The sequence below is a fragment of the Psammomys obesus genome, unplaced genomic scaffold (genome assembly GCF_907164565.1).
Source record: "Psammomys obesus unplaced genomic scaffold, mPsaObe1.curated_primary_1811, whole genome shotgun sequence".
NCBI classification, from domain to species: domain Eukaryota; kingdom Metazoa; phylum Chordata; class Mammalia; order Rodentia; family Muridae; genus Psammomys; species Psammomys obesus.
In genome coordinates, this window is record NW_026596100.1 from 2,435,666 (window position 1) to 2,451,927 (window position 16,262).

Consider the following 16,262-nt stretch of genomic DNA (forward strand, 5'->3'; position numbering starts at 1 on the left):
TTTTTTTTTTTTTTTTTTTTTTTTTTTTTGTAGTATCATCAGGGCCTCTGACTTTGGAGTAACTTGGGAGTCACTTGGGGGCTTATTAAAAGTATGGCTCCTTGGGTTCCATCCCCTTTACTTTTAATTTTGTAATAAACTCCACAGAGGATTTCAGTATGCATTGCACTGGGGTTCTCCAGAGAAATAAAACTTTTAGGAGATTTTCTCTTTTTCTGTCAAGAACGCCTTATACAGAATTGACTTATCTGATTCAGAGACTGAGAAGTTCGAAGGTCTCTACCCGGCGACGTGGGGGCTTGGGAGAACATCGGGCATAGTAACAGTCTGAGTCTGAAGGCAAGAGACATGGCTTCACAGCTGGGAGACAGCAACTCCAGGGGAAGGACAAGAGCAGTGAATGTGTGCCATTAGGTATTGATGGTCCTGCTAAGCTTTATACATATCTTGCTAATCACTGAGCTGAACCCTTAAGGGGGGGGGGTTATAGCCTGTAAATAGTGTCAATAAAAATGTGAAGAGAAGAGAGAGGAGGAAACCCAGAACAAGATGTGGGCCAGCTCTTGTCAGTATCTCTTTTGTTTCTATAAAGAAGTATGATAAAAATTTAATTTAAAAACGTGGATATTAGATCTATAATATAGGACAAACATACTAAAATCTGTATACCTAAAGAAGCTAAGCAAGAAGGAGGACCCTGGGTAAGATGATCAGTTCTCACTCAGAAAGGGAAACAGGATGGACATCAAAAGAGGGAGAAAACAGGGAACAGGACAGGAGACTTTGAAAGACTCTACCCAGCAAGGTATCAAAACAGATGCTGAGACTCATAGCCAAGCTTTCAGCAGAGTGGCAGGGAATCTTATAAAAGAAGGGGGAGATAGAAAGACCTGGAGGGGACAGGAGCTCCACAAGGAGAGCAACAGAAACAGAAAATATGGACCCAGTAGTCTTTCCTGAGACTGATACTCCCACCAAGGACCATGCATGGAGATAACCTAGAACCCCTGCACAGATGTAGCTCATGACAGCTCAGTATCCAAGTGGGTGCCCTAGTAATGGGAACAGGGACTGTGTTTGACATGAACTCAGGGGCTGGTTCTTTGATCAACTCCCCCGATTGGGGGGGGGGGGAGTAGCCTTATCAGGCCACAGAGAAAGACATTGCAGCCACTCCTGATGAGACCTGATAGGCTAGGGTCAGATGGAAGGGGAGGAGGACATCCCCTATCAGTGGACTTGGGGAGGAGCATGGGAGGTGATGAGGGAGGGAGGGTGGGATTGGGAGGAGGCTACAGCTGGGATACAAAGTGAATAAACTGTAATTAATAAGAATAAATTAATTAAAATTAAAAAAAGAAGTATGAAAGCCTGGGTATAGCAGCTGTGAGGTGAAGGAGTTCTTAGTTACGCAGGTGGAACTGCAGCATGTTTGCTGATTCAAATGACCCGTCAGAAAGGGGAAGATTAGTGAGCCACTGTGAAGCAGACTTTTGTAGGTGTCAAATCATAGTTCACCACTTGAAGCAACTTTCTTCATGTTTGTTTTCTAGGTGACAGACCAGTCAGTGAAGGCCTTTGCTGAACACTGCCCTGAACTCCAGTATGTTGGTTTCATGGGCTGTTCAGTTACTTCCAAAGGAGTCATTCACCTCACCAAGGTGAGTACCATAGCCCCATCTTGCTGAGGTTTCTGAGTATCATGAAGGCGACCGGCCATAGTATTATCCCCATCAGTCCTCCTCTCGTTTCTAGGCAGCCACTGCACATGGAGCTGTATCCCAGACCATCTTTTTACTTTTTGCTTTGTGGCACGATCGGCTGTGATCTTAACATGTAGCTCATGGAGTCCTCCTGCAGTGGCCACCGATTAGCAGGAATCACAGGCCTGTCACACTTGGTTTAGTTCATTGCTTGTCTTGAAGCAGTGTCTTCTGTTGCCTAGCTGCTCACAAATTCACGGGTTCCGGATCAGCCTTTCTTCTGTGTGGCTGGCTTTATGGGCATTTTCCAATTGTATCTGGCTTTCTGGAATAGCCAAATGTGGTTCACCAAAAATAGATAACTACTATAGAAGTGTGCCAGTATTTGATAAAGTAAAATGAGTTTTATAAAACTACCTCCTTACTTTTTGTGAATGGAATCCTTATTTTAAAATAAAACTGTGCTTCATGTTTTCATGCTGATACTTATAAAGAAATGCATTAAAGAAATGGATGTCACTTAAATTTTAATTTAAAGCATTGTATGTAGATGATGCATTCATTCAGTTTCAACTACTCTTCTATCACTGTGCCCTGGGACCATTAGCTTTAAAAAGACAATTTAATATTCCTAATCTGACTCTATTAGATGAGCTGAGAATGTATGTCACAAAGTTTGCCTGCTGGCTTAGAGTCTGAAGACAGGAGAGACGGTTTCCCCGGTGGAAGATAGTAGTCTAGGGGTGACAGTGACATTGGGGACTGATGGCTCTGCCTAATGAGTCGCTAACACCCAACCATAGAGTTTACAAGCGACGAAGGCACAGGCTTTTTGGCAGCATGTTTCATTTCTGCCCCATTCCATAGCTCTGAGATTGTTAGGGGCCAACTTTTACACCCATGTGATAATGAACAGGCTCCTGTGAAGTCGACCTGTGTGACACCTGACTGTGCACCATAGCTTTAACTCATACCACATTGCACTTAGGAAAGGAGGGCTGCTGTTGACCTGTTGACATAACAGCAGAATAGCCGTGTCCTTCAACTTTCTCTCTAATGATTACAAAGCTGTTACGTGGCAGCACAATGCTGAAATAAATAGGAAGATCACAGCTCACTTTATGCTTGATCTGTTTGGTTTTCTTCAGGGTGACAGTTTAGTGAGTGATCTTTCCTTCCTTCTAGGACAATGAACAAATGTTTCTGCATTACGTAACAATGTGGTGGGGTGGTGAATAGGTGCCCAAGCTCCTGTATCAGCACGGTTCTGGTCCTTGGCTCTGCCACTTACTCGCTAAGAGGGCAAATTATGTTTCCCTCTTGTTAACTAAGGCACTATATGACAGTGCTTCCCTCAGGAAGAGTAAAGTATGCAGTCGCTATTACCGTCAAAAGAGATTCCACACTATGCAGATTGCTAGAAAATTTGTGCAAACTTTGGTTTAAAAAAAATCAAATCGCCATTTTGGCATGTTTTAAAGAGGGACTGTGGTCAGATTGTATCTGAAATGACTGATCAGACTAATTTTATTCAGAGGAACAGTGCCTAAAGCTAGAGGAAAAGATAGCATATCAATTATCGATATACTAGCATATCTTAGTATAACCAAGACCATATGTAAGCACATATTTTTATTCATTCCCTGAAACCTTGGCCTGCCAGGCTTGGGAGATGAGTGTTTTTCTGGTCCCTTCTAGTGCTGTGTAGAGTTGAAATGCCATGGGATGAACAGATTGTACTCAACTGTTACAGTGACCATATGTAGGATTTTTATGATCACTCAAAATTGTACTCATTAAAGAGAAAACAAGATTACCATATAACTTTGTGCTTCCTTGAGTGTTTGAGATGGTCCTGAATCTTAGCACACTTGTATTTAAGAGAATGAGAACTGTTATCCTCAACAAAGTAGCAGCTACAGTAAATGTGTGGCTGGAAAGTGCTGTTAGCTGGGAATGTTCTTCTGAAGTTTGTGGGCAAGGCTTTTGCTGTGGCCTGCTAATAGGTGGAACCTTGATGGGCCTTGTTAAAGCTTCCCCAGAGCTCTAATCTACACATTTCCTGTAACAGTATATTTATGTAGCTGAGATGACTGCTTGTGGTATAGTAATGCTTACTTTCCTGTATTCAAATGATAGTAAGGTGGCACTGTATAAAGCATGCAAATCTTTTATGAGCCCGTGGAACTAAACTTTTATAAAACTCAAGGTTGTTTTTAACCAGTTACTAATGTGTTCATAAAATACTGATCAATACATCTAGTACCCCTTAAAATTGTATTTTTTTGTTATCATTATAATATGTAATTTTTAATGAAATGAGTAGGGACGTACAAAATATTGTGTTGAGTGTAATCACCTTAAATATGTTTGTTTTTTAACATGATTAAAAAATTTATAACACATTTTATGATTTTGTGGGTTTTGCAGTTTACTAGTAAAGAAAATGGCACAAAATCTCTTCATTAATTTCTGCATAGGAAATCACACACTTGGATTAAATGATATATTCTTAGATTAATAGTTTCTTGTACTTTAAAGAATCAAAGAGTTTAGGAATTGTTGATCTGGGGAGACTGAGAAGCTGCTGAGCCAAACTGAGAAATGGCAAATGTTTTACTATATTTAGTTAAAAAAACAAAAACAAAAACGGGGCTTTGTGACTTCTTTAGTTGTTAAGCAAAGGGCCAGAGGACAAAAGACTGGGACTAGATGGAAGAATGTCGATATCACACAATTCTGGTTGCCTTGGTTTGCTTCCACTTTGAGATTCTCAGCCTTAACTGGAGTCTGAACTTTCTGTGCTTGTTTCCATACCTAGTGATCAGGAGATTCTGCTAATATCAGACACTGTCCCAGTAAGGAGACTTCTTCTACACTTGTCCATCCTGCAAATGAGGATCAGGTTGGGAAAGTCAGGTCCACTGGACTGTGTTTGGAAATGTCCAGTTATATAAGAGCTGAGGGCTCCATGTCAGAGGCCAGAATGCTAGCTAGCAACTCCCATGTATCAGAATTGGCCTCTGCCCACAAAGTTGGACTTGTCACTACATTCTACCTGCATGTTAGTATAAAATGTCTTCTCTTGCTCTTTTTCAAAACAAATCCAGTAGATGAAAGTGTGCAATTAGTCCCCCTGCTCATAGGGAGTGTTTCTGTATTTCTTTTCGCTAATGTAACTACAAGGAACACGTGAAAGTGCTAGAAATACCTGTGAACCGACTGCTACCAGCTTAAGTAAGAAAAGAGAGCTTACTGTAAGGGATTAAAACAAGCCATACATGTAAACATTGTGGCTTTATACTGATTGCGGATTTACTGTCTTGCTCCAGTCAACTCTTAAACAAATAAAATACAGGGAAAAGAAATAGTTTCAAGCCAGGCATAATAGCACATGCCTTTAATTCCCTCATTCAGGAGGCAGAGGCAGGGCGATATCTTTGAGTCTGAAACTCCCTTGTTCTGCATAGTGAGTACCAGGAGAATCCAGGCTAAGTAGAGAGACACTGCCTTGGGAAAAAAAAAAGTTTTAAAGATTCTGAATATCAAGGACCATGCATACACTCGAGCTAGGCCCTTACACATACATGGACAGTGGGCAGCTTGGTGAGCATATGGTCTCCTAGAGAGGGGAACGGGGACTGCCTCTGACATGGACTCTGTGGCCTGCTTTTTGATCACTTCCTTCTTGCTGGGCTGCCTCACCAGGCCACAGGGGAAGAAGTCATGCTAAGTCCTGATTCCACTTGATGTGCTGGTAGGGGGAGGTTCTCCTTATCTGAGGAGTAGGGGAGGGAACATAGGGGAAAAGGGAGGAAGGATAGGAATGGGAGGGTAGGAGGGAGGGCATACGATCAAGATGTAAAGTGAATAAATAAAGTAATTGAAAAAAGAGATTCTGGATATCAGGCAACAGAGAACAATGATCCCTGAGATTTGAGAAAGGTACAAGAAGAATCCTGTGATTGTCTCAGAGGACTGTACTGAAGGATTTCCAAAGTACAGAACAGGGAAGGGTAGCATACAAAGCTCCAGTGAGCTATGTGAGGTGATGGTATGGAGGCTTCTCAAGGAAAAATAAGAATTACCATGGGATCAATTATCCAGAAACTGAATTCAGTGTGCCAAAAAGGTCTTCTCACTCCCATATGCATTTTAGCAGTATTCACAATTACCACATGGAAACCACACAAGCGTTCACCAGAAGACGAGAGGATAAAGATAATGCAACATACACCACCTTGCTCTTTACGCAGACTTCCCATGTTGTCCAGTGTTTAGCCTGTCTCATCACAGGGATACCAACAATATGAATGATCAAGCCAGTATTTTTTCTTTAAAACCTACCAGCCCTGCAGTCACACTTGCCATTGAGAAATTACCTGGATGGAAATGACAGAGACAGAGACAGTAATTTAGTAAAGAAATAGAGATATTGAAGTGGACTCAAGTTGAAATGAAGATCAAATTAAAATGCCCAGTAGCCCAACTAGGAATTACAAAGGAAAGACTTAAAAATGAATGACTCAAGAAGATAACATATGCAAGAGACATGAAAAATCAAATAAAAACAAAACAAAAACCACACATACAGGAAATACAGGACACCAAACCAAAGAGAAAAACTCCCCCCCCCCCAAAAAAAAAGCAAATAAATTAAAAAAAACCCAAACCTTTGAATTATGGACATAGACAAGGGAGAAGAATCCCAAGTCACTAGCATAGACCAGGTCTTCAACAAGGCCATAGAAGAAAACTCCCCCAAATAAGAAGAAAGACACATCCCTACAGACACAAGAAGCGTACAGAGCACCAAATAACAAGACAAGACAAGAGAATCTTCACAGTGTATGAGAGTATATATAACACAGGTTGTGTATTGAAAACTCCAAGAGAAAATACACAAATCACATATAAAGAAAAAAAACCATCATAATAACAGCCGATTTCTCAAAGGAAACTTTGAAAGCCAGAAGAGCTTGGAGCAATGCATTCCAAGTCCTAAATGATGGTGACTGCCAATCTAAAATACTATATTCAGCAAAATCATCTGCCATGATTGAAAGGAAAAAGAAAATTTTCTGCAACATAAACAGCCTAAAAAAAGAATCTAAATATCCAACAAACCAAACCTAAGGAAAATATAGGAAATATGTGAAAATAATATGTGAAATATTATGAGAATCTGTGGAAAGAAATATGAAGCCATAGTTATTAAAACACAGAATACCACAGAGAACACAAACACACCACAAAAAATCATCAACAACACAATGACCACAACTAACACACACATTCAATAATAACTTTAAATATCAAAGGCCTCATCCCTCCCATCAAAAAATGCAAACTTGCTGAATAGGCTGGGAAACAGAATTCATCTATCTGCTGCCTATCTTTTGCTGCTGCTGGTGCTTTTTTTTTTTTTTTCTTTTCTTCCCCCCCCCCCCCCCCCCCCCCTGACAGTTTTCTCTATATCTCTGGCTTTCCTGGAATTTGTTCTATAGACCAGGCTGGCCTTGAACTTAGAGATTCTCATGCCTCTTCCTCCTGTGTGCTAGGATTAAAGGTATTATGCCACCATGACCCAGCTGAAACAGCATAATTTTAAAGATAGGCACTGCTTTAGGGTAAAAGAATAGACCAGTTAGTAAGCAGGTATTACTATCCTAACATATGGCAAAATAGACTTCAAACTAAAACTAATCAGAAGCAATAAAGAAGGACACTTCCTTCTGATTAAGGGAACTGTTAAGACGGTATTATCCTAAACATACATTCATAAAACTAAAGGACACCCTTTTTCATTAATATCCACTACTAGAATTAAAAGAAACATTAATACCAATCCATTAGTAGTAGGTGTTTTTGGCTCTAGCTGTCAGTGTGAACCTCAGTGTGAGGACTCTAAAAAGTGAGGCGGGCTAAAGTCTCATGCAGTAGCCAGCTTTATTCAGAGCATTAGACTATTTGTTCTCTGAGGGTTAAGAAGAGTCACTTGAGTAAAGCATCCAATCACAGGGACAAGCTGCATGTGGTAGGCAGGTGGCATGTGACGAAAACATGTTTTTCCAGAAGGCATATAAACAAATAACAGTGGCCAGCTGTAATGAGTAATCTGAAATAAACTCACACCCATCTGCTACACTTGTGAGCAGCAGGAAAGCACACTGTGGGAACAGTTTTGCGATTTAAAAGAAACTCAGGTCACAGGACTCTTCTTGCCTTGCTGTCTTGGCATTTTCTCACAGCACTCAGAATTCCTAGTGCTGACTCCATTCTTGGAAATAATTCTGACGGTGACTTCAGTACTCCACTTTGTCTATTGTACAAGTCATATGGACACAAAGTAAACAGAAATGTCAGAATTCACTGACATCATACAGCAAATGCATTCAACAGAATACATCCACAGAGTCTTCTATCCAAACGCCAGGGAGGATACATTCTGCTCAGCACCACATGGGAGCTGTTCTGAAATAAACCACATTGCAGAGAGCAAAACAAATCTTTACAGACTCAAAAGGAATGAAAACACTCCTTGTATCTGATCTGACCACAGTGCAATAAAAATTAAAATTGGCCACAAACAAATATTTCATAAATACACAAAGTCATGGAGATTAAAAACTTACTACTAAATGATGGGCAGGTCGAAAAAGAAACCAGAAATACAGAATTTCCTGGTAAATGAAAATACAACACAGCAGAACCTCTGGGACACATTGAAAACAGTACTACAAGGAAAATCTTTAGCTCTAAGTGCTTACATTTGAAAAAAACAAACAAACATAAAAACAAGCACAAATAAGTGTGTACTCTATGAAGCTGGAAAATCTGAAAGAAATGTATGATTTTTCTAGATCTAGCCAAACACCAAAATTAAACCAACAGAAATTCAACAGCCTAAACAGACCCAAGTGAGGAGACTGAAATCATAGGAAAAAAAAAAAAAAAAAAAAACCTTGTAAGAACAGTCTGGGACCAGATGGATTCACAGCAGAATTCTATTGGGCATTTAAAGATCTACAGCCTTTCCTTCTTAAACCCTTTAAAGAAAGGAGAAGAAAAGAAACAGAAGGAACACTTCCAAATATTTTCTACAAAGTCAGTATGACTTTAATAACCAAACCAGTTACACACACACACACACACACACACACACACACACACACACACACACACACGAGAGAGAGAGAGAGAGAGAGAGAGAGAGAGAAACAGAGACAGAGAGACAGAAAAGAGCGAGACACAGAGAGAGACAGAACATATTACAGGCCTTTATCACCAATGAACATAGATTGAAATATACTCAGTAAAATAATTGCAGCCAGAATACAGACATACATCACAAAAATTGTTCACTATGACTGAGTTGTCATTAGCGCTGAAATGCAGGGATGATTCAAAAGATACACAATTCAGTAAGTGGAATAAACCACATAAATAGACATAAAGACAAAAATTATATGATCTCAGAAAATGCAGAAAAAGCCATTCATAAACTCCAACATGCCTTTATGATAAAAGTCTTAGAGAATGTCTTGGGGCTAGAGGGAACATACCTCAATATAATAAAAGCTGTACACAAGAAACCCACAGCTACTAAGTGGAGAAAAGCTTGAAACAGTTCTGCTGAGGTAAGGAATGAGACAGGGTTGGTCACGGTACCCACTCCTTTTCAACATTGTCCTTGAAGCAGAGCAAGAGAAAGAAATTAAAGGGAAAGAAAGAGGGAAAGAAAATGACAAACTGTTCCTATCTGCAGATGATACAGATCATGAAACTTTTAGAAATGATGAACAAATTCAGCAATGTGGCAGGATAAAAAAAATAAACTTCCAAAAATCAAGAGATCTTCTCTACATCACCAACAAACACCCAGAAAAGGAAATCATGGACACACTCCTACTCATAATGGCCTCAAAGAAAATAAGGTATCCAGGAATAAACCTAACCAAGGAAATGAAGGAGCTCTACAGTGAAAACCTGAAACCACAGCAGAAATGGATAAAGACATTAGAAAACAGACATCTCATACTCATGGCCTGATAGAATTAACATTGTAAAAATGAATATTCTGGGGCTGGAGAGGTGGCTCAGAGATTAAGAGCACTGGCTGCTCTTCCAGAGGTCCTGAGTTCAATTCCCAGCAAACACATGGTGGCTCACAACCATCTATAGTGCCCTCTTGTGGGTGCAGGTGTTCATGCAGACAGAATATTGTATAGACAATAAATAAATCTTAAAAAAAATGACTATTCTATCAAAGCAGGTCCAGTGCACTCCAATACCACCTGCATCTCGTTCTTCCAGACACGGAAGAAGAGTACCCTAAATTTCATATGGAAACACAGAAGACCCCGGTAGCCAAAACAAACCTGAGTTGGGGAAAATGCTGGAAGAATTACAATTCCAGATCTGAAGATCTATTACAAAGCCATAGTAATCAAAATAATATGGCTTTGGCACAAACACAGATGTGAAGACCAATGGAATAAAACCAAATACCCAAACATGAACACATGGAACTTCAGACATTTAATACTCGACACCAACTGCATATATCAGAAAAAGTGTCTTCAACAAATAGTGTGAAAACTGGATTTCCTCAAGCAGAAGAATGAAATTAGATTCATATCTAATACCTTGCACCAAAAACTGTCTTCAAATTGTAGACCTAAATGTGAAACCTGAAACACTGATACTGCTGGGAAAAAGCATGGGTGGTACCCTACATGACATATATGGGGGGAAGGAGTTTCTGAATAAGAGTCAATTTGCTTAAGAATTAAGTTCAACAATTGACATATGGGTTGCTATGAAACTAAAAAGCTTCTGTACAGCAAAAGAAACAATTGGCTGGAGTGAAGAAGAAGCACAGAGTATGGGAAAGAATCTTTGACAGCTAGACACCTGATAGATGTTTACTCTCCATAATATACCAAGAATTAAAAAACAAACAAACAAACAAACAAACAAAATGAATGACGTTTAAAAAATGTATGTGGGACCTGACAAGGAAGCTTTCAAATGAAGAAAAAAGGCTGTCTGAGAAATAACTCAAAAAGTGTTTATGGTCCTTAGCAGTTAAGGAAATAAAAATAAAAACAACTTTGAGATTTTTATCTTCAGTTAGAATGGCAGAGATCTAGAAAACAACCAACAATAAATGCTTTGGGGAAAATGGGGAAAGGGAACTCTCATACAATTGTGGTAAGATTTCAAACTGGTGCAGCCACTATGGAAATCAGTGTGGAAAATCCTCAAAAAGTTAAGAATAAGTGTACCTTATTCATATGTACCATATGACCTACTATGTATACCTCTCCTTGGCAGATGACCAAAGCACTTACACTCCACAGGTACTTGCTGAGCTGTGTTCATTGCTGCTCTGTTCCAAGTAGATAGGAAATGGAAACAACCTAAGTGTCCTACAGTTGATGAGTGGATAATGAAAATGTGCACATACACTATGCACATACACTATGCATAATACTATTAAGCAGTAAAGTAACACAAAGTCATGAGTTGTGCAGTTAAATACAGTGAACTAGAAAAGATCATATTGAATGAGGTAGCCTAGACCCAGAAAGACAAATGTCTTATATTCTCAGTTACTAGAGAATTAATAGCACAGTAGAAGTGATCTGGTAAGGAAAATTGGAAAAGGGATGTATCCTTTTGGGGTAGAATAACTACAGAAGGAGAGGGGAGGAGAAGAGAGAGGAATAGGATCCAGGCAGGATCTTAGAGGGCAAAGAGCAAAGGAAGGGCCCTCTAGGGAGGGGAGAGAGAGGTAAATACAGGAGGAGGAAGGTTGGTAAAACAACAGTATGGATGTCTGAAAAAGTCACAAAAATTCATACTGTTAACTATATACCTTAAAAATGCCACACAAGCAAACACCCCCAAAAGCATAACACATACATAATTTAGTGTGTAAGGGTACAAACATAGCTTTAATTAACTTTTCTCAGATGGACCAATGGCATTCCCTCCAAGGGTTCAAGACCACCTGACAAAACCCCAGTACGAGCCATGAGATGTCCTCTTTAGAGTTGTTTGCCAGGGATAGCCAGGGATACCTAAGAGACTTCTAAAATTCACAGCCTATTTCTGTTCCCTTGGTTATTCCCAAGAGGTAGAAGGTAAGTCCCCATTGCTGAAGACAGCGCACTTAAGAAACAGAACCCAGAAGTCCTTAAGCTGGTACTGACCTGAATCCCGTCTCCCTGAGTATTACCTTTCGTGGTACCAGAAGGTGCAATGCAAGATCCAAAGAAGGAAAGCAACAAACAGCTGTCATATCTGTGAGCCGTGACAGCGACAAGAATGGCACAATACTCCTACAAGTGCAGTAGTAGCACACATACCTTGGTGTTAGCCAGTGGTTCTCTAATTGGACTGAGGCAGTGCTCAGCAAGAGGGAGACCATGCCTGGTAATGGAGTAAAAAGTAGATAACTACTCAAAGCTAGTGAGGTCATGTGTTGAGGAGAATCTAGAGCCACTAAATTACTAAACTAAATTACTAAATTATGTTGTTAGCATATCCATAACAACAATCTATACACACTTTATACCCACAGATAATTGTAGTCATCACCATGCATCAAGAAAAATTTTCCTTTGTGACAGATGGAGACTACTAGAGAAAACCAGTCAATCAATATGCAGAGTTGTAGCACAGTCTCGGTGAATACACTTACTCACTTCTGCATTGGAAGCACTACTGTACCACAGGCTCAGGGAATGTTGAAACTGAGAGTGGAAAAAGTGTCAGAACCCAAGGATCAGAGAGTTTGAAGAGATACTGTATCTCCTAGTAATGTAAGAAAACACACCCGTAAAGTCTACATGTAACGCTATACAAACTCAACAGGTTATGTTTGGGAATATGTATGTATATATGCACAATAAGGATTGATGGAAAAGGAGGCTGTGAGTCTGATGGAAGATAGGGAGGTGTATATGGGAGGGCTTGGAGGAATGGAAGGGAGAAATGTTGTAATTTTGAAAGTTAGTTGATTTTTTAAAAGGATAATATAATACATATTCACAGTGAAATTTCATTCAACCATTGAAGAAGAAGGACATCCTATCATACGTGACAATATGATGAGTCTGGGAAATGTTACATTGAGTAAAAGAAGCCAAGCACTAATATACAGAAAGTGTTTGTTCTCATTTGTCAATAAAATTACAAAATTTGAACTAGTAAAAGTAGAGAGTAGATTGTGGATACCAGAGCTTAGAGACATTGGACGGCTGCTGGCTGAAGGATCCAAAAGATTGAATGAGATGTTTTAGAAGACTCAGGCAAGAACAAATTCATTTGTGTTGAAGTAGAACATCTTTGAAAATACATGTGGTGTTTACTGAGAAAACATAAACATGAGCTCTCCAGTGGACAGGGGGAAGTTCTTGCTAACTTTGTGATCATGACATACTTGTTACATTTTAAAAACTCTTAATGGTAAGAGGTGCATACTTGGGTTTTGGTGAAATGAAACCAAATCATCAAATTTCCTATAAGGAGATTAAAAAGCAAAAAAGGTGGATGAGTATATCAGGAAATAACTACAGTAACAGTGATAATTGAGCTGGGTTGAATGACATTGGCTCTTATTTGTTTTCAGTATGCTTATTTCTATTTGAAAATTTCTATAGTGAAGTAAGTTGTAAGCATCATAAAATTTAAACTTTAGGCAATAATCCAAAATTAAAGCATTATGTTAAATTACATATATATTTATATGGATGTCATATTCCTATCTATAATAGTCATATATTATATAGTATAGTATATAGTTATATTAAAATATGATCAAGATTTTACTGTTAATGACTCTATAATGACATGGAGGTGTACAGGGTAATAATTAAAGTAGGTATTGATATAAGGTATGAAGTTAAAATTGTTTGAATATTCCTGTAGAGTATACAAATGTCAACATGTCCCTGGAGTACAACCTAGGGACCCCCTGGATGCTGGAGCCTGTGTCACAGAGACATGGTAAAGATAGTAGATCCTGTCATCTTACAAATAACCTTTTAACTAGTTGTTGACTAAAGTGGGCATTAAAAAAGATGTTGAAGAATTTTGTCTAAAGGTTCATTTATATAACATTGGTATATGAAAATTCCACATTCTCTATGGTTAGAAGTAGGTGTTTACTTCTAGTAGGTGTTTATGGGTAGAAGTAGGTATGTTAAAGTTGGAAGAATGATTAGCATTGTTTGGTCATTATATTTTGTCTGTGCTCTTCCAGCTGTTCAGTTTATTAATAATATTCATCAACTTTGTGTGATATGCTACATACAAGTTGAGCTGAGTTTGTGTAGGATAGTAATTAAGCTGGTTATTTTTAATTAAGCTGATTATGCTCCGATAAACCAGCTTTCCTTTGAATGTATTCAAAACCTAAGGAAAATGTCCGAACTTCTGATATTTTCTTGACTGTTGTCACATTCAAAAAAGTTGAAAATAAGACACTTATTTTTAAAAGTGCTTATGGGTGAGAATATGAACTGTTTCTTAAAGGAAAACAAAATTGATTTTTTTCACTCGATTTAACATAAGTAACGGAAAAAATGATCATTCATGCAGCTAACTCAATTTTTGCCTTCCTTTTCTTGTTTACTCAGAGACCAGAAATGAAAGATGAACTTTCTTGCCTTTTTAAGTTTCCAAACAATTGGTCACTTTCAGTGCTCTGTTCTAATAGTAGAATGCTGTGCTTCCCTACTTAGGGGGTGACAATATCTTTAGTCATAGATGATCACTTCATTTGTTTCTGATAAGTCAAATGTGCCTGAATGATATTTTGAGATGTAGAAAATGAGTTCTTAGATTGCTTTGAAGTATGACCTAGTGTGTATCACCCAGTGAGTACTGGAAAGCACATCTGACTGCTTGCCATGTTTCGTTCTAAGAGGAGAGCAGAGTGTGAGACAGTGGGAGTGGTTCTTTAGACCTGATAAGATCTGTTCATTGACTGTTTTTCTTAAAAGTTTGCAAAGAGCAGCAGACCATTTATCACTCTTGTCAAAGCTAATGGCACAGCTGCTGATTGGCCACACTGGGTTAGTCATCTCCTCTGTCTGCCTTGCTTTCTTCATTTGCAAGCTGCTGATGTCATGACATTTATTTACTTTACATTATATAAGGAAGATTGCTTAGTATTTATATTAAGAAGAATCAAAAACTTGGATAAAATGAGTTAATTTATAATGACCTACAAAAGGTTAGAACTGTATTTCTATCTCATTAAAAGAGTAAAGTTTTAAGATAAACATTACTGAAGAAACTTTAAGCCTATGTCTCTGCCCAGTGTCATCCCTGTTGAATGTTAAGATTGATAACTGTTTGCTCTTCATTGCTATATTTTTTTCTTTCTTTGCCTATCCCTTAAAGAGATGTAATGATTTGTGTGACTTAACACACTGAGCAGCTGAGATAGTATTTAAAAATAATTTAAAATGAGCTGTTATGTAGTGGTGCACAAACAGGGATTGATTGTTCTAGCTTATGATTATTTCCCAAATTAGTGACTGATTTTTTTTCCCCCGGTAAGGGGTGTAGTAATTTCACATCTATTGTTTTCACTTTGGTAAGTGGGTAATGCCTACTCTGTATACTTTATATTTTCTAACTCTGTTACTCACACTCAAGCTACAATAGATGTATTTGTTTGTGGTACATTTTCATTTTAGCCACAAAAACAGCAAAATGTATCAATGTGACACGACTAAAATAATTGAATTCATCTTTTAGATGACTGACCTATAAAAGTCCTAACAAATAAAATGAACAAATGAGTTTCTCTGTGGTACCTCTGCTTTAATTCAGTTGTCGCTTCAGGCTTGATAGAAATATGTAAACATAAGATGAGAAGAACTGACGGCTCTTTTTGACTCTTGGTGTTATACTTTAAATATTATTTTACTGTGCTTATATTGTCTTTCATCCACATATTGAATTTTCATCACATACGTGTTTATGAATTTTGATTTTTTTATTTTGCAAATAGTCTTATAAGGGGGGTTTCAATGTTACTTCGTTTGATCTCAAACACACGAGGTCAGCCTTTATCCAGAAATGGATTGTGAGATGTTACTTCTAGCCAGTTTTTGTTCTTTAAAATTAGTTCATATTATTGTGTTGGAAATTTTATTTTAAGACAAAATAGATTCTACTACATTTGTTTTGCGGCTAGATTCTCCTTTACTTGTTTTGTGGCTTATAAAATAGTGGTGTTGAAATACATGACGTCCCATTTCTAAGTCAGCATACTGACTGCCTGGGTAAAGAAAGCAGCCTCGGGGCCCATTGATAACAACTTAGTAATTTAGTCTGGAAAGATACTATTGAGAGAAAGGTGAGTATGTATATTACTTTGATGTAAACATTTATTGTTAAGTATAGAATTAAATAAAATCTAATTATTTTAACACAATTTGTTTAAACATTGGCAACTCTAGCCACTGGATACTTTTGATGACTTGTCCCAATAGTATTCTGTTTTTATATAACTGTTTCATTTTCGAGCAATAC

At 38.2% G+C, this 16,262-nt stretch overlaps 1 protein-coding gene across 1 annotated transcript in view; it reads left to right on the plus strand.

Moving 5' to 3' along the window:
• The window catches only part of Fbxl17 (F-box and leucine rich repeat protein 17), a 456,093-nt gene that overhangs the window by 122,489 nt on the left and 317,342 nt on the right, over positions 1-16,262 (plus strand). The window contains exon 5 of the mRNA XM_055628378.1: positions 1,554-1,661. Within this exon, the coding sequence (XP_055484353.1) occupies positions 1,554-1,661 (108 nt within the window). The remainder of the gene's footprint in view (positions 1-1,553; positions 1,662-16,262) is intronic.